We start from the raw sequence: 24,087 nt of genomic DNA on the forward strand, positions 1-24,087 counted from the left end.
TTTCACTCATATGTGGAATTTAGGAAACACACGAACCGAGAAAAAAAGAGACAAACCATAAAATAAATTCTTAACCATAAAGAACTTACTTATGGTTACCAGAGGGGAGGTGTGGGGGGGATGGGTGAAATTGGTCAAGGGGATTAAAAGGACACTTATTGTGGGGTGCCTGGATGGCTCAGTCAGTACAGCATGTAATTCTTGATTTCTGAGTTGTAAGTTGGAGCCTGATGTGGGTGTAGAGATTACTTAAAAATAAAAATATTTTTTAAAGACAGTACACTCTTAGTGATAAGCATTGAGTAATGTGTCTAATTGTTGAATCACTGTATTGTATAGCTGAAACTAATGTAACACTGTTAACTGTACTGAAATTATTTTTTTTTAATTTCAAAAAAAAAAAAGAAACAAAAGAGTGAGGCCAGCAGGCACTGATGAGTGATACATAATGAAAAATAATAGAATACATGTGCTTCTCACTTCATGTGAAAGTTAAAGATTTGATATAATCCACATAAACATTTCATAAATGGAATATAAGTTTCATATAATCCCATCTAAAGATAGAATTCCAATCAAGGTGTTTTGCTATTATGAAGTGTGTTTCATTTACACTAGACCCTCAGAGAAGGGAGAATACTTTCAGCCTTCCCAGCTTTGGAAGCAGCATCATGGGAAATTGGTGAGTCACTACTGTTAAAGTAATCACTGCAGTTACACTAACCACATAGGGTCTAAAGACCTTTATGAGACCTGTCCCCCTGTTAACCCTGATGCCATCTCTCCCACTTCTCCACACAGGTCTTTGCTTCTCCAGACTTTTACTCAGGATGAAGGTCTTGATAGTCCCTCCACCTAGGAAATGCTTCCCCAGATAGGCACATCAGCCTTTTCTCACCTCCTTAACTGTATGCTTTGCCATAACTTCCTCAGGAATGCCTTCACTAAGCACTCTCTCCTTTGAAAACTGTACCTTTCTTAATGGTATTTCCTTTTCTGCTTTATATATCTCTGTATACTAATCAGCAATAAAAAGGACTGAACTACTGATGCACATGACCACTGAGATGGATCTTAAGGGTATTATAATGAATGCAAAAAAAGAAAAAAAAAGCCAATCTCAAAGGTCACGCACTGTGTGATTCCATTGATACAACATGTTGTCTATAACAGAATTATAAAGATGGAGAACACTTGCCAGGGATTAGAAAAGTGGAGGGAGGATGTGCTATAAAGGAGCAGCGTTGGTCATATGTGATCAAATGCAATAGAATTGTGCACAAAGGTATGCCAAAAAATGAGTGTCTGAAAACATTGGTAAAATATAAGGAAGAGCCATAGTCCACTCAATTTTATTGTGCAATATTCAATAAATGCACTAGGGTAATTTTTCATGAATGCACTATTCGTGGTTCTGATAATGTGCTGTTATGAAAGATGTTACCATTGAGGGAAGCTTTAGTGATGAGTACAGAAGACAGACACATCTGTGCTATGCTGAATTCATGTGAGTCTATATTTACAAGAAAAAATAAACAAAATAAAAAATTAAAATAAAAAATTCTTTCTAGCACTTATTACCATCTAACATCTGTACAATTTACTATTTATTTTCGATATTTTCTCTCCTCTAATATATAAGCTCAATATAGACTAGGAATTGTCATTTATTTTTGTTCAGTGCTGTATCCACATTACAGAGTATAATTCTAGGCACACAGTAAGCTCTCTGTGAATAGATACTGAATAAATTTATGATTAATGAATATATTTTACATTAAAAATCATCTTAACATTGTGATTAATATCATGACCTTTGATTTTGATCCCAGCTCTTCTATTATCTAGTAAATCTTCATCAAATCTCTTGGAACTTTTTATTCTATTTTCTCATCCAAAAAATTAATAATGCTTAAAAGGTTAAACTGAAAAAAAAAAGACCATACACACACAATAATACAGATAGAGGGACATTATTTGAGATAATCTTTTTGGAAATAATTAGAGGAATATGCTTCAATAACCTTATAAAACTAAGATCATTTGACTTATAGTTTATGAGAAATGTGGACATAGTTTTAAGAGCAGGGATGATCATCACATTATTTTTGTAGTGAGAAAATTGGAAAAAATGTAAATGTCCAATAATAAAAAAAGAGCTATGATTTTAGCATATTATAGAGTACTCTGGAGCATTTTTTTTCTGAAAACAAAGACTTCATTTCATTTTATGAATGATTCCTTATTATGCACAGATCTAAACCTATAGATCTAAATCTATAACTTAGTCATAGGCAGATTTTAAATTTCTGTTCTTTATTAATGTCATCACTACCAACATCATTATTTAAAAAGATTCTCCTTTCTTACCTTTTGCAACATGCCTGTATTTGCAAAAATAATATCATTTGTCATTTATAAGGAAGATTAACTAAGCATGCATCCCACTATTTTGATCTCCTGTCATTATTAAATCTACAAATAAAGATAATGTAAGTGATTAATAAAATGCTCTTCTCCCAGAATGTGTTATTATACATGATAAGCATACATACTAAATGAAACACAATTGCTAAATAAAAAAATAGGGGCACCTGGGTGGCTCAGTCAGTTAAGCGTCCAGCTTCGGCTCAGGTCATGATCTCACAGTTCATGAGTTCCAGCCCTGTGTCGGGCTCTGTGCTGACAGCTCAGAGCCTGGAGCCTGCCTCAGATTCTGTGTCTCTTTCTCTCTCCGCCCCTCCCCCACTCATGCTCTGTCTCTTTCTCTCTCTGTCTCAAAGTAAATAAACATTAAAAATAATTTAGGGGTGCCTGGGTGGTTCAGTGGGTTAACTGACTTTAGCTCAGGTCGTGATCTCACAGCTTGTGAATTTGAGCCCCGTGTCAGGCTCTGTACTGACAGCTCAGAACTTGGAGCCTACTTCAGATTCTGTCTCCTTCTCTCTCTACCCTTCCCCCACTCCTGCTCCGTCTCTCAGTCTCTCAAAAATAAAAAAAAAGTTAAAAAAATTAAAAAAATAAATAAGTAAATAAATATCTGTTCCTCAATTCCACACGTAGGGCAAAGTAATGATGACAAAGTGATATCCTTATATTGAAATTATTAATATTTTGCATTTGAAATATCATAGGCATTTTTCTATTGAGAAAGAAAAAGTGATTAAGTCATGTCAATCAGCCCCTATTCATAAATTTGAGTGCAACATTTTATGTGATAAAACTAGTTTGAGGTGAAAAATTATATGTGAAGAACGTCAATTATTTAATGAATCTCTTTTAAAAAGATCAAATTTCTAGATGAATACCATTGGCTTTTCATCATCTGTGTAAAGGATCTCTTATTTTGAGACAGGGTGCTGAAGAGTTGTTAAAAAGAAAAAGCAGAGGGAAAAAAGAAGCAGCAGCAAGGAATGCATCCTCTCTCCCTGAGTGATGAAGCTGTGACCACTTCTTTCCCGAGCTATGCATTTATTCAAGAAACAAATGGCAGTAGAGTACCACTGCATGGTACCTGGTGTTGGAGATGCCACACAGATTAAGCTCCAGTTAGAGCCTTCTATAATCTCAAAAGCACAAGGGGAGAAAATGTGTATACATTTAAATTAAACTTAATTAAGTTCCCCTGGGTGGCTTAGTCAGTTTAAAGACTTGATTTTGGCTCAGGTCAGGATCTCATGGTTGGTGGGATCAAGCCCCACATCAGGCTCTGCACTGAGAGCGTGGAGCCTGCTTGGGGTTCTCTCTTCCCTCTCTCAATGTCTCCACCCCCACATCTCTCTCAAAATAAATAAACATTAAAAAATAAACATCATTAAATGTAAGTAAGTAAAACTAAGTATGATTATGCAATACTTCATTATGTTTCAGGTACACTTAATTAATTCTTATATATAAACACACATTTTGCTCTTGAAAATCAAGTCTCAATTTTCTGACAATAAGCCTTGGTCATTTTCTGGCTGAGGTCTTTCAAAAATGCATGGCCTCATACTCTAATTGTATTTTCTATTCCCTCTTTATTGTGAAATGCTAAGCTTCTTTCATTTGGCTAATTAAGAGCCCCCCTACACCACACACTATCTTTGGGCTGCTTAATTTACCAACTCACAATCTTTAACTGTTTTTATTTGTTAAATAGGCAACATAAAAGCAATGAGAAGTTAATTAGTATAAACTCCAATTAGGAATCATAATATTGCTGTCTCCTGGTATAATCAGAAAACACTACTTGTGGATTTCTTTCTATATGTGCATATGGTTTTTTCTATTTCTAGTAAGATTCACTACTGTTACTGTTTTTTATTTTTTTTACCATTTATTTATTTTTGAGAGACAGAGAGAGACAGAGTGTGAGTGAGGAAGAGGCAGAGAAAAGAGGGGGGACATAGAATCAGAAGCAGGCTCCAGGCTCTGAGCTGTCATCACAGAGCCTGACATGGGGATCAAACTCATGTACTGTGAGATCATGACCTGAGCTAAAGTTGGATGCTTAATTGACTGAGCCACCCAGGCACCCCACTATTATTACGTTTTATGAAACATTATCTTCTATTTGATCCTTTTCAAAATAGATATGACTAAATAAAGCAAACCTGATTTTGTTTCAGGTCTGTACCAAGAAAAATCAGGGACTATACAATATGCAAAATTTCAAACATACCAAAGAGACATATTTATCTTTCTTTTATGTTTATGGTATACTATATTTCAGAGGGAAATCTACTATTTTTCTTGGGTTAATGATAGGTATTGTAATTGACCTATCCCAACACAGTTTACCCATCCACCCTTTAAAAAGATGTAAGATTTCTGTGCACAATGTCTATAATAGAGTTATCTATCCGCTTTTTTAAAAGTTTATTTATTTTGAGAGAAAGAAACACATACATGCAGGAAAGGGGCAGAAAGAGAGAGGGAGAGAGAGAATCCTAAGCAGGCTCTGTGCTTTGAGTGCAGAGTCTTATGCAGGGCTCGATCTCACTAACAGTAAGATCATTGCCTGAACCAAAATCAAGAGTTGGCCACTCAACCAAGTGAACCACCCAGGCACATGCTCTATCCACCTTTTAAAAAATTTCTAAAGAAAGTAGGTGCGCTCCTTCCCATACTCGCCCTGGTTTTATCAAAGGATTGTTAGAGGGGCGCCTGGGTGGCGCAGTCGGTTGAGCGTCCGACTTCAGCCAGGTCACGATCTCGCGGTCCGTGAGTTCGAGCCCCGCATCAGGCTTTGGGCTGATGGCTCGGAGCCTGGAGCCGGTTTCTGATTCTGTGTCTCCCTCTCTCTCTGCCCCTCCCCCGTTCATGCTCTGTCTCTCTCTGTCCCAAAAATAAATAAAAAACGTTGAAAAAAAAATTAAAAAAAAAAAAAAAGGATTGTTAGAAAGACCTTCTTTATGCTGAGCCAAAATCTGCCAGTCCTGATGCCGCCTAATATCCCTGGCTTTAGTTTTACATGAAGGAACACATCTAATTTCTATTCTCTGTGACGGCCCTTTCAACACTCATAATAGATACTGTCCTCCCCATATTTTGCCATGTTTTCTCTTTCCATAGCTACATTTCTAATTCCTTCATTATAGCTGCTAAATCTTTGAGAATTATGATTGTCTCCTTGTATATAGTCTTCATTAAGGGACAGCATCTCAGGTGTCTTTTAATTGGCATTTCAAACACTAGAATATTTACCTCCTGTGTTCTAGAGCAACACCAAGCAACATAAATATAATGCAAACCATGCATGTATAAGCTTAATTTTTTGTAGCCATGTTAATAAAAAATAAAGAGAAGTAAGTGAAACCAACATACTAAGATGTTTTATTTAACCCAATGTATCAAAACCATTAATTCAATCTGTCAAGAATATGACATTTTACTAATGTTTTACATTTTTCCTTGTTTTTTTGTTTTTTTGTTTTTTTTCTCTAAGCCTTCGAAATCTGGTGTATTTTATACTTACAACACATCTCGATTTGGACTCGGCACATTTCAGGTGCTCAATAACCACATGTTCAGTGGCTATAGTACCAAACAGCACAGTTTTAGATAGTTTATTTTATTAGCTCAGCCTAAAATTATATCATTGTTTCTAAAGTTCATGTGACAATGTAAGTTCACACTGCATATGGTCAATGAAAATATCTAAATTGGCCTATCAGTTACTATTCCTCATACTATATTTTAAGAAGTATATTTTTGTTATAAAACACATGCTCAAGTTCATTCTAACCACTGGTAGGTGCATGTTGACATGGGCCAGCATACCCACCTCCAGATTATCTGTAATCTTGACTCTGTAGTTTACTAAATCAACTTGCCATTTTGACTGGCTCATTCTACACTTTGATAAGTATTCCTTTATTTATTTAAAACTGGTTTCCCAAAATAAATTAGTTAACTAGTTTTACCAAAATAAGTAGTTAACTAGACTTTTTGTGATCATTTTGCAATATACTCAAATAGTGAATCAGTATGTTGTATAAACTGAAAGTAATACAGCTGACCCTTGAACAATGCAGGGGTTATAGGGGCCCACCTCACCCAGGGGTGGAAATCCCCCAAAACTTTCAGATCCCTAAAAGCTTAAATAATAGACTATTGTTGACTTGAAGGCTTACCAATAACAGAAACAGTCAATTAACATATACACTGTACATTTATATTTTTATTATAAGGTAAGCTAGAGACAAGAAAATGTTATTAAGAAAATCAAAAGGAAGGGCGCCTGTGTGGCTCAGTTGGTTAAGCCTCCAAATTCAGCTCAGGTCATGATCTCACGGTTCCTGGGTTTGAGCCCCACATGGGGCTCCATGCTGTCAGCACAGAGCCTAGAGCCAGCTTCGGATCCTCTGTCTCCCTCTCCCTCTTGCCCTTCCCCACTCACACTCTCTCTCCCTCTCTCAAAAATAAACAAAGATTAAAAAAAAAAAAGAAAATCAAAAGAAAAAATACATTTATTGTACTATACATATATTTATTGAAAAAAATCCACATATAAGCAGGCCAGGATGGGCTGGGCCAAGGATGATGGCAGCTGGTGGGGGAAGGGAGGGTGCTGGCCCAGAAATGGGGATGTGATACAGCCTTAGGGGCTAGGCTCAGCAAAGGCAGCCACAGGATCATGAGGGTGAGCAGAGGAGGCCCATGGGTAGCAACAGCAGCCTCAGGGCTCAGTACAATTGCCCGATCAGTCTGAAGGTGTACCACTCATTGGTACCCATCAGCAGCTGTGGCCACACATGAGTGCCTAGATTGTAGGAGGCCTATAGGCTAAGGTGCCACCAGGGAGAAGGATCTGAGCTAAACTTGGAATAGCCCGAGGCCAGGGAGCCCAGGGCAGAAGACCTAGGAGGATAGAACACGGGGGCACGGGGCTCCATGAGCAGGATGATCCCTGCCCTTTGGATGCTATCCCTCCCCTTTGGCCCAGCCTCCTGCCCACCAGCCCCAGGAACTCTACCTGACCTCTTGCAGCCCTGCCCCATGTGACATCTGAAAGTAATCACATAAGAGGCCTCGAGTGGAAACTGCACAGCCAAGCCCTTCCAGAATTCTTGACCCAAAGAATCTATAATAATCATAAATTCCCATTTTATACTACCAAGTTTTTGAGTTAATTATACAGCATTGGGTCACCAGAACATGATCTTAACACTTAGTGTGACAGTGTTTTGCTAATATAGTATTTCTCAATGTATTCTAACGCTTTTGTCTATAATTGGAAAGAGTGCACTTAAGTATGACAAAAACAAGATTTAGAGAAGATAAATCAATATATTAACACTGGTTTTCTCTAAAAGAGGGAAATATAGGCACTAGAATCATTGTTCATATTTTTCAGAATTTTCAGATTCTCTATAATAAACCTACTATTTCAAAAGCAAAAGACAATAAATGCTGTGCAGTTGAATTAGTGATAAACCAAAAAATATATTAGTAGCTACTGCAAAAGGGAAAAATTGTAACTACTGTTTTCCAAAGCTTAGGTTCCTTCCTTCCTGCCTGCCTGCCTTGCCTCCCCACCTCTCCCCTCCCTGCCTTCTCCCTTCTAGGACTCTTCTCCTTTAAACAACAACAACAACAACAACAACAACAACAACAACAACAATAAATAATCCAAAATTGACATTAATATACATTTCATACTTTATAATCTCTCTCTAGTAAGGAGAAGGTTAACTAGGAAGACATTTTTGTAGCAGCAGCTACAGGAGAACATGGAAGGTGCATTCTATGGGTTCTGGAGGCAGGAGGCTCTCAGGGTCAACTTCAAGTCCCATGTATTTGTATAGAGTCACTTTCCTAGGCTGAAATTTCCCTGAGTTTATTATTAACAGGATTATTTGAAATATTTGTGTGCTCCAAGTGTATGAAGTTTAATAGCTTAGATAATCCCATGACCAGATCATGCACTCCCACAGACTTCTTAAATATGTGTCTGTAATTGTAAAGCACTGAAGTATTAAGGCTCAGAATTTAATTAGATAATTCACTAGAGAGGAGTTACTTTTTCAGGCAGTAGTGCATGCAGGATTCACTTTACAGTGATTACATCTTAGTTAAAATAGATATTTATCATAAAGCGGGCCTTGTCTACAAAGTTACAAACTAGTAGGGACATAAAGGGAAATAAATGCATCCAACTCTAGAGGATAATAATACTGTTTTTTTTGCAGAGCATCAATTCTGGAGGACAGACAACAACACAGCAACTGTATAACATATATAATTTATGTGTTCCTTCTATTAGATACTATTTAAGAGATTAATTCAGTTTTTAACTTTTCTATTCAGAAGAAGCTTATTCTCAAGACATGGCCCATCATGTATAAAGGACAGTTCTAATTATGCTAAAATGACAGTAAATTTAATTAAAGTTTCTGACCTCAAACATAAGACACAATAAGAAAGGGAGTTAATGTAAAATAAATGGTTAATTTAACTATTAATTAGTCCATTTAATGTGTATTTTTAATCCAAACAATAAGGAAACTACAAATGAAAATGAGTTTAAATACTTCTTTCTACTTGTTTGTCTTAAAAAATGTGTATATAAAAACACTACTGATTTCTCAAGGATGGCTCAAAAATGTAATTGTTAAATAATTTATATATTTTTTAATGTTTACTTTTGAGAGAGAGAGAGATACACAGAGCGTGAGTGGGGGAGGGGCAAAGCAAAAGAGACACAAAGCATGAGTGGGTGAGGGGAAGAGAGAAAGCGAGGGAGACACAGAATCCAAAGCAGGCTTCAGGCTCTGAGCTGTCAGCACAGAGCCTGATGCAGGGTTCAAACCTACCAACCGACCGGGAGATCATGACTTGAGCAGAAGTCAGGCGCTCAATTGAATGAGCCACCAAGGTGCCCCATGCAATTGTTAAATAATTTAAATGGACCAATAGTTTCAAACATATTGTGAAAATAAATAAAATAAACTGGATTTGGGGATGCCTAGGTAGCTTAGTATGTCTGACTGCAGCTCAGGTCATGATGTGATCTCAGGGTTCATGGGTCAAACCCCAAGATGGGCTTTGCACTGATAGTTTGAGCCCCACGATGGGCTTTGCACTGACAGTGTGGAGAAGGTTTCAGGTTTTCTGTTTCCCTCTCCTTCTGCCCCTCCCCCCCTCAAAAATAAGCATTAAAAAAATAAAATAAATGTATTTAAATGTTTAAATTGAAACTATTTATGACTTATGACTCAAATAACAAAAAATAACGTTGCCTAATACAAGAAATGCTAAAGACTAGCCAATTTTTAACCACAAATAATCTGATCATTAACATAATTTCTTCTTTTATTTTTTTTACCATTTTCAAATTATGGCATAAAAATTCATTCCACAGTTGGAAAAAAAAAAGAAATGAAAAAAAAAAAAAACTTCTAAGAAGCAGATACAAAAATGAAATGTAAACCACAAGCCTGGAGAAGCATAATAAATGCTGCATGAACACTGCAAATAAAAGTACCATTTGTCTTGCAATTACTTAATTAGAACAGTTGACATGATTTCAAATGAATGAGAAAATAATTACTCCAGCATACAGAATAAAGCTATGAAGATATATAAAGACTTTCAAAATGGCTGTGTGATCAAAAGACCAGAGGCTTTGGACCTAGAAAGATGGGATAGTGTCCCAATGTTGAAATGGTGAGGTGGGGCCATTAAGTTAGTTAGATTTCCAAGTCTCCTACCTCTGTAAAAAATGTTATCACTGGCCAACGAGCAAGAACGTTGGGAGGTTTAAATTGATACACACATTTCCCATATGATAGGCACAATATGAGTGCTCAACAAAAATTTGTCCCCTCTACTGCAATCTCTTATTTAACTAGTTGTCAAAGAAGAAACAGGGTAATAGAAAAATTAGTGATCAGAGAAATTATCCAATACAAAAACTAAAAATCCACCATATACAGATAGATAGGTAGGCAGATAGATATACAGATATAGATATCTACTTAAGGCAGAATTATCATCACATGACTTTCCCTTCATACCAGGCAATTATTCAATATAGTAAGTTTGAGAAGTAATTCATATTTTCTTCTTCTTTATAACAGCAATGGGGAAACTGAGGCTGAGGACATGTGTGGTAACCATGAGTCAGGTTACATTTCTCAACTGTGTTGTGTGACCTCTTAATAATACATCAAAAATATTCCTTTGTGGTCCTCCCAAGTGACTATTATCAATGTTAATTTATACAAAAGAGAGGTATTTTCCATTATTATGACTTTTTAGGAAAATTGGTTTTAATCACCATCATGAACAATTGAAAATAGGATGGAATAAACATATATGCATAAAAACCAAGAAGGGGGGGGGGATGTACAATGATGTATTTTCATACTGGTGGACATGTTTCTAAGCCTAGAGATAAAAAAAAACATAGCAAAGTAAAAGATGAATTTTATCACAAAATTCAAATTTTAAGAAAAATAAAATTAAAGGCGAAATATTTTTTGAACATTGTGTTTAAAAAAGATAAAAAAAACCTATCATTGAATTACACAAACATGTGGCTTAAAAAAATACACAAAGACAACAAAAGAAAAAGGAATGGCATACATAAATACATTACTCACAACGAAGGTAATAAAACTGAAAATAGGTGCTGAGAATGTTAGTTAAAACAGTATTCAAATACATAAGATATAAATAACTAGGAAATATGTGTGTGGTTTTTATATCTATATGGATGTATATAAATACATTTAATTTTGTGTATGAATATATAAATATACTCAGAGAACGACAGCCAAGGAGCCATGCTTATGGAAAGTTCTCAAAATCTGGACCTGATTTAACAAAAATGCTGAACTGCAATGGATGAAAATCTGAGGGACCTCGGAAAGAGTGATTATACTTTGGTGTAAGATAGATAGATAGATAAAATAAGAAAATAAGGGACTGAGTTAGCCAGCTGCTAAAATGGTCCCCCAAATCCTCATTTCTTAGTGGTCTACTACACTGAATTAGAACTGACCTTTGTGACCAAAAAAAAAAAAAAAGTAAATAAAAAGAAAAAGAAAAGAAAAAGTACACCTTCAGATCACATGGCTTTTACACTTGCAGGCCCACCACAGAATATATATATTGGCATATTCTAAGAAGCTGCTGCCTGAGGTCTGGCTTCCACTCAGCCTGAATTGAAGTGCTAGGATCCTCTCTTTTGGGATGCTGACAGGTATTGGCAAAGCCTCAAACACTGAGAATGTTTTAAAAATATAATAGGCTGCTTGGACAAGCACAGAGATTTGAGAGACAACCAGGAGCTCAGGCGGGGTTGAACAACAAGGTGCATCTCTTACACAAGGCCCATCTCTTAAGACTGGGCAAGGTGATTGTTTCATATATAGATACCAACACAGAGTCCAACATAAAGAAGAGAGGAATATGTTCCACATGAAAGAACAAGATAAACTACACACACACACACACACACACACACACACACACACACACACACTAAATAAAACAGAGCTAATTTACCTGATAAAGAGATCAAAGTAATGCTCATAAAGAGCCCACTGAACCGAGAAGTAGAATGGATGAACACAACGAGAATGTCAACAGAGATGGATAATAGACAAAAGTAGTGAAGAGAAGTCACAGAGCTGAAGAATATAATAACTGAACTGAAAGATACACTAGAGGGGTTCAACAGGTATATTCACATATACGCATGCATATGTATATGAATATTATTCAGCCATAGAAATTAAATCTTTCCATTTGTAACAGCATGGATGGAAATTGAGGGCATTATTCTAAGTGAAATAAGACAAAGAAAGACAAATATTATATGATCTCTCTTATATGCAGAATATTAAAAATTTTAATTACAAGCACTAAGCTTATAGATACAGAGAATATATTGGTAGTTGTTACACATGGGATTGTGAAAGTAATGAGTAACTTTTTTTAAATGTTTATTTGTTTATTTTTCAGAGAGAGAGAGTGAGCATGTGAGTAGGATAGGGGCAGAGAGAGAGAGCGTGAAAGAGAATCCTAAGCAGGTTTTGTGCTGTCAGCACAGGACCGGACACAGGGGCTTGAACTCATGAACCCTGAGATCATGACCTCAGCTGAAATCAAGATTTGGCCACTTAACTGACTAAGCCACCTAGGCACCCTCAAAGTAACAGGTAAGTCCTAAGGAAGGATTATATAATACATTTAAGTTTCTGCTTTTATCCTTTGTATTATTCATTCTGGAGATATCCAAGTACCATGTTACTAGGACATTCAAGCAGTATTTTAGAAAGGTCCCCAGGGAGAAACCTGAAGCCTCATGCCAAAAGCTAACACAAATTTACATAAACCCATGTGAATGATGTACCTTGAAAACATATTCTTCAACCTCAGTTAAGCTGTCGGATGCCTGAAGACCCAGCTCAGTGTTGACTGTAACTTCACTAGAAATGCTGAGTCAGAACCATCCAGCCAAGCCAATCCCAAATTCCCATTACACAGAAACAGAGTACAATAAACACTCTTTTTAAAAAGTCACTAATTTGGGGGCAATTTATTTCATAGTTATATAAAACTAATACTGATTCTGTGTGTGTGTGTGTGTGTGTGTGTGTGTGTGTGTGTGTGTGTGTGAAACAGAGAGAGTGATAATGTGTATATGTATTTGATCAGTAGATAATCAAGTTAATAATTACTTTTTCTTTAAAATACAGTTCTAAGTTGGTAAAGATGGTAATGTAACAAGCCGCACATTGCCTAAGGGCAGTATAAAGCAACATGACGATTTTGGAAAGCAGTGCTTCCAAATATATCAGGAGCCTTAAAATGTGTTATACTTGGAAACCTATCTCACACAATATATAAAAATTGATTCAAAATGAATCAACAACCTACATATAAGAACTAGAAGTATAAAACTTTCAGAAAAAATCATAGGGATAAAACTTTATGACCTTCAGTTTGCAGTGGATTCCTAAATACAACTTCAAGAGCTTGCATGTAGATAAATTAAACTTTATCAGAATTTTTCAAATTTACGCATCGAAGGACATTATCAAGAAAGTGAAAAGACAATATACTGAGTGGAAGAAAATGTTTTCAAGTCATGTATCATATAAGTGTCTACTGTCCAGAATATAAAAGAGCTCTTAAACACAACTACAAAAAGAATAAAGAAATAGGCAAAGGAATTCAAGAGTCCTTTCTCCAAAAAAAGAAATAAAAAGAAATAAAAAGAAATAAAATACATTCAACATCACTAGTCATTAGGGAGGTGAATACCAAAACCACAAGGAGATAATTTATAATAAGACACAGAAAATGGGGCGCCTGCATGGCTCAAACAGTTAAGCATCCGACTTTGGCTTAGGTCATGATCTCATGGTTTGAGTTTGAGCCCCATGTCAGGCTCTGTGCTGACAGCTCAGAGCCTGGACCCTGCTTCAGATTATGTGTCTCCCTTTCTCTCTGCCCCTCCGCTGCTGGCACTCTGTCTCTCTCTTTCTTTCTCTCTCAAAAATGAATAAACATTAAACAAAATAAAAAAAGAAGACAGATGGAAAAAACAAGTGTTTAGCGAGGATACAAAGAAATTAGGATTCATACATTGTTAGTGGGAATATAAAATGGTGCAGCCACTTTGGAAAGCAGTTTGGTGGTTCCTCAAAAAGTTAAACACAGAATTAGCATATTACCCAGCACTTCCACACCTCAATTTATACTCTGAAAATTTAAAAGAGGCACTCAGGAAATTCATGAGTACAAATGTTCACAGCAGCACTATACTTAATAGACAAAAGGTGGGAATAAGGCAAATATTGCTCAAAGGATAAATGAATACACAAACTGTGATATATACATACAAAGGGTTACTATTTAACCATAAAAAATGAAGTGCTAATACATACTACAATGTGGATAAAACTTAAAACATTATATTAAGTGAAGAAAGCCAGACAAAAAGGTCACATGCCATATGATTTCATTTCCGTTACATATCCAAATGGGTAAATCCACAGAAATAGAAATCAGATTGGTGGCTACCAAAAGGTGTGATGGGGACCAGGGGGACTGATGGATTAATGGATACAGGGATTTCTTTTTGGGTGATAAAAATGTTTTGGAACTAGATACAGGGGATAGCTGCACAACATTGTAAATGTACTGTATTGCAGTGAATCGTACACTTTAAAGCAGCTTATTTTGTGTTGACTATTGTGAATTTCAGTTCAGTTACCGAATGTTACTTTTGGGGGACCTGAGTGACTCAGCCAATTAAGCATCCAACTCCAGCCTGCCCCAAATAATGCTTAATATATGATAATTCCTGTTTACCTACTTTTACACATAAAGGAGATAAAAGGAATGAATAAAACACACCAAAATAATTTTAGTGGATGCATTTAAGTGGTTGCATTTTGTATGACTGTTTTCTTCCCGTCTTTGTTAATGGGCATTATACACATGTGCGCGCGCACACACACACACAGCCAGACATGCACAGACACACACATTAAATCATGGCCTTTCATTACTCTAAAACCATCAAAGCTACCAAACAGCCATCTCAGTATAAACTGTAAAGAATAAAATGGAATTCAAGTTCTTCTATAAGTTGGGCTCCACTAGGTATAAAGTTTTGTTATTTACCAGTAGGCTAGTTATTCTGAACTGCCTGCTATCCCTCCAAGATGTAATGCTAGTTCCACAAAGCCCTATGTTATTGCCCATGTGGGATGCTTTTCTGTTCATCTTTACCTATTTGCTCTTCAATTCCCATCAAAGGCTTCCCTTCCCACCATGATCATCTTGAATGGAAATTTTCTCTATTCTTCCATACTATCACTTCCCTAACACCTCACACAATGCTGTACACAGTGGATACAAGTGTTTGTGTCATATTACCTCTATCTGTTTGTATGTTTCTTGAATTAGATGATTCAATCTTGCGTGGACGTGCACACAAGACTCTATAGTTGTTCTGTCTTTTGTAACTCTGAGTCTTGAGAGTTTTTATATATAATCTAGATATTAGTCCTTGTTGAATATGGGAGTAGCAAATATTTCCTACCAGCCTGTAGGTTGGATTTTCATCCTCTTTTACAGACCAACTCCATTCTGAGTTTTGATATACTGTGAGGCCTAGATCAGTGTATTTTTGCTTGTGTGTTTGTTTTGCCTATGGATGCCCAATGGCTCCAGCAACACTTACTGAAAAAACTATTTTCTTCCACTGAATTACATTTGCACTTCTGTCAAATTTGTATGGATCTGTTTCCCAGTTCTCTAAACTATTTCTTTGATGTCTATGTCTATCCCCCTGCTCATTCCACATACTCTTGATTATGGTAGCTACTAAAACCTGTTTTGTTTTTAAATTCATTATCAGTTTAATACAGATTTATATGAAGTTAAAAATGTTTAGATAATGAATATTATTTAAAAACTTGGAAATTGTAATATTTTGTTTATAAAACAAATGTTTTTCTCCTATCACATGTATTTTTCAAATCTCAGTGAATACAGGGAACAGGACAAAAGTAAAGTAAAAAGGCCAAGATTTATAATGGGAAAAGAGATCTTTGATCATAATCTCCCATCTTCTGCAGTGTAAATTAGTTATTTTAAATGAAAATATATAAACTTGTCTAAAAACATAGTGCATGTATATTCCAAAATACTAAAAGACTAAAATAATTACTTAGAAGGTCCCTGGAACTGTGAAATTTTATGTGCTCAAAGACTTTCAATGCTTTATATGAGGACTTCTGTCTTAAGTCTATAAATTTTTATTGTCTTAAAGCACATAAAAATTTCTTGAATGATTTCCAATCATTTATTTTCTACAAAAGCTAATCTGCTGAATTGCCTTTCAACATTTACTTTGCTTCTTAACAGTGCAAATTATATCTAAATACAAAATACTCAACAACCATACATATTGTTCTAATTGTGTGCTGTAGAGCTGACACAGAATAATGAAATGCTAATTGCAATTAGAGCATTTTATTTGTTCAGAATTGATTCCTTGGTTTGACCCGCTTTCAGAATTTTCTACAACCACAGGCTTATGCTCAAATACCACAAAAGAATTCATTGACCACAACCAGAATCAATGTTTTCACCAGTCCCTTCCCATTATGTACACTCCATCTCAGGACACAGCCATCAGCAAACTCCTTAATCTATACATACATGAAGCACTTGCGTATATAATAAGGCTGTCCTGAAAATGGAAAAAGGCTTACTTTGTCCAATTTGCTATACACCTTCCACACTCCCCTCTAAAAGAGATAGACTAGGAAGCATGTAGACCTAGTAGACTGCTGCAGGTATTTGCTAGCCAGGTATGGAAGACAGGACACTTTCTCCAAACCTCTCTTGTGCAATACTGGTTATCAGTATCCCCCTGCAGCTATTGGATATGTCAAATTGTTTCTAGAGGAGTAGATGACCAAATAAAACTATGACTTGCTACCTGAATGAATCACAAGGAAAGATTTTCAAAGAAGATCACTTTTTACCTGTTTGACATCATATGCCAGAAGAACATATTTTAAATCTGGTGAAACTGAATGTTTTGAGGCTTTGAAGGTTACCTAGAAATAAAAAAAAGGCAGTTACAAAAGCAGTAAAAACCTTAATAACAGAGACATTAATATGCATTTGGATATTTAATGTAGATATTTAAAAAGATCTGAATTCTCATCATAACTCTGTGGAAAAGGCATTTTGATTTCTATTATAAATATGCATGCATGTATGTATACTTATTCCGATGGATATAAACACTTGGAGAGGCCTATTACAAATTTCATTAGGAAGAAAATTTTCTAGCATCTTTTTTATGTATATCATGTGAAGACTATGTTAATATTTTCATAAGAAAAAAGCAAAAACTTACTGAACTTTTTAAGTAACCAAAATGCTTTTATATTTTCAAGTTAGAAGGGAAGGAAGGAAGGAAGGAAGAAAAGAAAGAAGAAAAGGAAAGGAAAAGAAAGAGAAAAAGAAAAGAAAGGGAAGGAGGGAGGAAGGAAGGAAGAAAGAGTAACATGTTGTGGTATCATAATTTCTGTCTCTACTTTTGTTTCCTTATAGGTTTCATACTTGTATTTAAAAGAAGATACTTATATTAAAGACAGAGTCTCTTTAGAGGACACTCCCATAGTAAAATTAATTAAAACATAAATACTGATTATACTTGATTATAACTACACTGCACCTGATTGGTTTTGAGCCTACAATTCTATCATTGAATAGGCCTACTATCAGAAATAATTGAAAATGAAGAGAAAAAGAAATATATTGAGAGTGGAGAAATAATTTGATTTGAAATAGAGATTATATTTAATTTCAGATGCAAAGAAAAGGCAAACAATTTGAGTTAATGCGCCAAAAGTCTACAAAATACAAAAAATAAAATAAACCGTATATGCATTTTGGGCAAACTAGTTTGTATAGCTTCTGAAGAGAAATACTTATGTAAATAATTTTGTATACTTTATGTCAGGCCAATTTCTATAAGACTGAACTCTTTTAAAAATGGAAAAAAAGAGAAGTCAAGGTTTTTAAATTTAGAAATCCTCAAAACACAATGGAAAGGACAAGAAACTCAGCCTAATCAATATTTGAAATAGTTTGTGTGGTATAATAAAAAAATATATTGAGTCTTTTTTTTCCTGATTCTTTGCACAGAGCTTCGAAAATACTTGTAGTTTTCTGAGCGAAAGGAGTGTCATTTATTATTAATAATTTTAACCATGCTTGGTGTATAGGAATGACATGACTCAAGGGGTAGAGGCCAGGGAAGAGTGGCTAGACAGCTTCTGGAGGGGGTGCCCACCACCTGACTAGAAGATTAGAATTTTAACCCTAATTGGAGGCCAGGGTGGGCGGAGGGACGGGAGATGTTCAGTTGCATGGCCAATGATAATCATGCCTAGGTAATGAGAGCTCAATAAAAAAACTATGAATGATGAAATTTGGAGGTGCTTCCTTATTAGTAAACATACTAATGTACCGGGAAGGTGGCATCCCCCAACTCCACAGAGACAGAGACTATGCTGGGACCCTTCTGGACCTGCCCTATTTACCTCTTCATCTAGTTCTTCATTTGTATTCTCTAAAATAAATGAGTATTCATAAGTACAGCACTTCCTGTATCATTCTAGCAAATTATCAAACCTGAAGGAGGACTGTGGGAACCACCAAATTTGCAGCCAAGTTAGTCTGAAATGCAGGTAGCCTAGGGACTTGGGACATGCAGCTGGTATTTTAAGTGGGGGCAGGCACTAAATCCTTAACCGGTAGGGTCTACACTAATTCTGGGTGGTTAGAATTGAATCAAACTATAGGACACCCAGCTGGTGTTAGAAAATTGTTAGAATAACATAGTTAATCTCTAAGCCTGATACACAAGAGAATGCAATGGTCTGGGAAAAAATACTGTTATATGGCAATATTAAGATTTGGGAGTTTTGCCTCCATACATCTATCTTATAGAGCCCATGTATAAGACACTTCAAAAGAAGATCAGAATAGTCATTGGCAGTAATTCACCTCAAGGATTTTAGTTTTCATTTCAATAATAATGGAACTAACAACAAAAAATGATAGAAAGAGAGCTACCATTGATCTATTATCAGCTCTGTAAATTGCTTATAATTTAGCAAATCTCAATAGTCCTCAATATTCCTCATGAAAATTTTATGAGGTTGGTATCCTCACTCTTATTCTTCCTTTCTCTGTCATTAACTTACTGTGTAGGAAAACTTAATGGAAATTTGTCTGCACAGAATTTAGGGTGACATTGAGAAAATAAGATCAGGTCTTTCAATACTACAGTGTCAAGAGGTGTATTGTTACACAATAAAGGGAGGTTTACTATTTATTTAAAAATTGCTCAAGAAGATGAGTATGTATAACAAGAGAATACAAGAGAAACTCTTTGAATAAATCCTGCATTATCTCACCAGCAGGAGTTCCTTTCTTTACGTTTTGGAAGAGAGCTTCCCTTCTGAATTATTTAAAGAACATCTCACCTCTGTCGTCCTCATCCACTCACATGTGATGTTTCTCACAGAAATTAACTTCACACATTCACAGGTGTGTCTGTGCCTCCAGTAACAACATTTTATAGTATCTTTTACAGTTCCTACAATTATCCAGTCTGGCACTTTATTAATTATCACTATACTGCCTCCAGCTTATACAGCACATAAACTGGGAAACTTTCCAAGTACCTTTTCAGGGGCCCAAGCTGCTGAACCTTCTCTGAATTTAGAGAGTTGTGAGCAGGTCACTGATGCTACAAAGTGACTTGCTGATGGTGGTACACGTGTAAGAAACACATTCTTGCAGCTTAGTCACAGGACATCAGAAGTCTCAGGCAAATCTCTCTTAGCATAAACCATTAACGTTATCATTTGTTGCATCTGGGAGATTCATTCTTTCTAGCGGCCACAGGAGACCCTTTGATCTACAATGACCCTAATTACAGATACTAATACAGTTCTGGTTGAGTCTCAACTTGATATGGCTTTAAATTAGTGTTTTGAAAGGTTTATTATTGCCAATAAGGCTATTAAGTTATCTATATATTTAATCGCTTAATTACTATTGAAATAAAAGGATGCAGAAATATTTTCTGCATGTGTTTATTGGAATTATTTAGCAATTACACCTACCAGTGCATTTTTTGACACTGGGCATGGTACAAAGGGCATTAAAATGCATGAACTCTGCCATCCAGGAACATTCAATTAAAGCCAAGCAAGGTTGGATAAACAGAGGAAAATAAATATGCAGATGGTTAACTAAACCAATTAAATTAGGGAGGCAAGACATTTGATCAAGTTGAGAAGAAAATGCATGTTTCTAGGCAGCTTGGGAAGATTTCGCAGTACCTCATTCACATGTATCATTCAATTCTACCAAAACTCACTTCTTGAACATTCACAATATTACCATTACCATAGTAGAACTGAAAGTGCTAGAAGGTTGAGAAACCAGGCTCATTAAAATCCTTTCCATCTAATATTGGAAAGGATGAGACAAGCATTCTGTTTCTCTATAGTCTATGGTAGAGTAGGACTCCCACACCCAAATGCCTAGAGGGACAGAGTATAGACAAGTAGAATTAAGCTGTATGGGTAAATTGAGGGCAAATGGAATAGTCAGACTATCTAAAAGGGGCAGTGATCCCTTGGCTCCAGAAAACTATCATATTCTAAGAAAGTTCATATAGTATTTCTAGTGTTGCATTTTTTTCAAGATAAGCTAGAAACCAAGACTTTAATTTACAATCTCATGATTTTTAACTATAGACCAATACTTTTAAATATATTTATAGGCGCCAATTTCTACCTGCGGGCCACCAGTTTGCTAATTTGGGGTAAAGTAATAATTGCCATAAGGATGAGGAAAGGGCAAGAAGACAATGTTATAGGACTTAAAGAACAGAATGGTAACTTTTTCATATATTTTCTGGCAATATAAATGAACAATTCATGATGTAGTGTTTCCCACTTAAATGAAATTATAGACTATGTTATTAGAATAACCTTAACAATATGCACAAGTAGCTTAAAAAGATTACTGTAGAAATGGGGGTCAGCGCCATGATTACTGTTGATATTAATAATGCATGCACTATTGCTAACAGGAATATAGCAGAGCTGATTGCTGTGTTTCATGAATGGTGAAGTTTAAAGTAAAAAAAAAAGCAACAAAATCAGATTTGAATTTATAACTATTAATCTGGCAGTTGGGTAAAAACTGAGCTGGATCTGATGACAGCCTAAGGTCATTAGATCTGGTAACAGGATCTCACGACAATTTAGTCAAGCAATGCCAAGAAGTCAAGGGTGAAGCAGGGGCATAGAGAGGAAGAGACACATGCAAGAGAGATGATAGATAAAAACAAAAGAATTTAATGATTAGATCTGAACACTGAAAAACAAGTAAGTATCCAAAGTAATTTTATGTTTCAAGTTTTTAGCACTGGGTGAATGTTGCTATTGTAATTAAGTTAGGCAAAAGTGAAAAACAAAAAACATATTTTGAGGAAATTCTGAAACATTTCAATTTCAGATGTGTTATGGTTATAGTCCTTTTAGAATATCCAGCAGGGGGTGGGAGTGAGAGATGGAACCTACACTGCTAAGTCAGGTAAGCGACCAACTCTTGATTTTGGCTCAGGTCATGATCTCAAGGTCATGAGATGGAGCCCCGTGTGGGGCTCTGCGCTGACAACTGACAATGTCGAGCCTGCTTAGGATTCTGTCTTCCTCTCTTCCTCTCTTCTTCCCCTCCCCTCTTCTCTCTGTCTCTCTCTCTTAAAATAAAAAGAACTTAAAAATATATATTCATAAGATCCTACAGGAGATGTTTGAATTTTTTTAAATAATAAAAGCCTGGAGTTTAAGAGATATACCTAGGAGCTTCATTATTAATCATTATCAAAGCATTAGATGAAAGTTTGTTTGTATTCAATGTAAATCTATTCCCATCAAATAAAAGAGACTAAACCCCTAAAACAGTATGCCCTACAAGGGATGGATCAGTAACAATGCAATTATTACAAATATTGCTTACTATTACTTTTATTCCTTAAATGTATATGCTTTCTTTGTTTTGTATTTTTGTTCAACCTGCTCCACCTGCTATAAAACTTTCACAACTTGATCTGCTCCTTATTCAAATTGTATTTCTCTAAAATACTCCCTGTCCTTTTCAGCTCAAGTGATTCATCTGACCTTATATGTATATAATTATATGTGCAGTTCATTTAATCATTGATCACTGTTTCATGATTGCTCTTCTAGGTTGTTTGGGACTGCGATTTACATCTTTTATTGCCACAGTAATGCCCCTATTAAGAGGCTCTATTGCAATGATTCACTCTTGTCAGAAACATTATAACTTGAGGTAGAAATAAGATAATGATAGTGTTGCAAGGTGTCAGATACTGAAGATCAGGGCAAGAAATCATTAAACACAAACTTAAATGTCAGAAGTGCCAGAAAAGATAAAATATGCATTTGTAGGACTTGAGGATGAGAAAGGACAGAGCAAGAGGAGAAGAATAAGAGATGGGGTTAAAATTAGCACTAACTGGTAAGAAGGATTTGGTTGTCTTAAGATTGAGACACAAGAGAAACATGGGAACTGTACAGTTTGGGTGGGTATTGTGCACGATCTTGCAACAAGCTGGTGATAAAAATATTTATAGCCATCTCTACTTACAAAAGTAAATAAACAAAACAAAACAACTGGCCTAGGACCTTGAGTTGGATAATGCTCTAAGCCTTCAAGTGTCAGTGGGTATATTTTTAACACATAGAGAATGATTAAAACAAGAAGGTAGGTCTCTGTGGACCCTATGATCTTTTCTTCCTGCTCCCTGCACCTGTACCCTACCAAGCTCCCTACAGACTGATACCTATACCCCTTATGTTTAATTTATTTGGGCCATAACTTCCCTCATCACTCAATCTCATTTTTAGTTTATTGATACATGACAAAAAGTTTAGAAAAAATCCTCTCTTATTCTAGAAAAATAAAATACTAATTTTTCAAATATGTGATTAAGTTTATATTATGAATAAGTTTCTTTAACACTGAAGTCTATAAAAGACCATGAAATATACATGATGGAGGATTTCAGAAAGTCAGTTGACCTTAAATGGATGAGAGGAGGAAAATGGTCACTACGCACTTAACTGATACAAAGGAAAAGGAGATGAAGGGAGGCTAGAAAAGGCGGCAAACCAAAATTTAGTCCATGGTATGATGCTAAGAATGGGCTCTCCTTCTCTGCCTTCAAATTAAATGAACAAAGAAGAAGCAAATAGATTGTTTTTTATCTTGTAGCTCTGAACCAAGCCATGATTTCTTTTTATAGCCATAACTGTGTTTATATGCAAAGAACTTAAAAATCAAATATCTTATTGTATTTTTTTCATGTTCTCTTTTCTTAGCTACTCAATTAGTTAGTATAGTGTTTAAGTTATATTTCTTTGTGATACCCATGACATCCATGTTGTATAAACTTAATAGATGGTCTCTTTCTTTTTTCTTGGAACCATGCATTTTATTGATACTAGAATATTGTGTAAAGTACTAAATGCAGAAAATGCCATGGTACAAGTAGGTAGTTTTTAAAACTATTGAATAGGAACCTATTGATCGATACCCTGTAGAGTATCTCACATATGTATTTATTGCTCAATAAATGTGAATAGCCAAATTAATATTTATTGATTTGGATCATAGACCATACACTAAAACATTTAAAAACCAATTTTTATTTTTATTTTTATTTATTTATTTACTTTTTAAATATTTATATACAAAGATGATTTTGAGAGAGAGAGAGAGAGAGAGAGAGCGAGCAAGCACAAGTTGGAGGGGCAGGGGGGAGGGACAGAGATAGAAAGGGAGACACAGAATCCAAAGCCAGGCTCTGAGCTGTCAGTGTGCAAAGCATGACCTGAGCCAAAGTCGGACGCTTAACCAAGTGAGCCACCCAGGCGGCCCAACAATTTTTATGTTTAATAGATGGTGAAAACTAATAGTCTTTGAATTTTATTAATAACTAAAAAA

General features: G+C 35.6%; 1 protein-coding gene across 4 annotated transcripts in view; it reads right to left on the reverse strand.

The window, feature by feature from the left end:
* Positions 1-24,087, reverse strand: part of DPP10 (dipeptidyl peptidase like 10) — a 1,363,298-nt gene that overhangs the window by 285,192 nt on the left and 1,054,019 nt on the right. For all 4 annotated transcript variants that reach the window (XM_019837999.3, XM_045033696.1, XM_019838002.3 and 1 more), the window contains exon 5: positions 17,004-17,078. In XM_019837999.3, the coding sequence (XP_019693558.1) occupies positions 17,004-17,078 (75 nt within the window). The remainder of the gene's footprint in view (positions 1-17,003; positions 17,079-24,087) is intronic.

Source organism: Felis catus, chromosome C1, assembly GCF_018350175.1.
Source record: "Felis catus isolate Fca126 chromosome C1, F.catus_Fca126_mat1.0, whole genome shotgun sequence".
NCBI lineage: Eukaryota > Metazoa > Chordata > Mammalia > Carnivora > Felidae > Felis > Felis catus.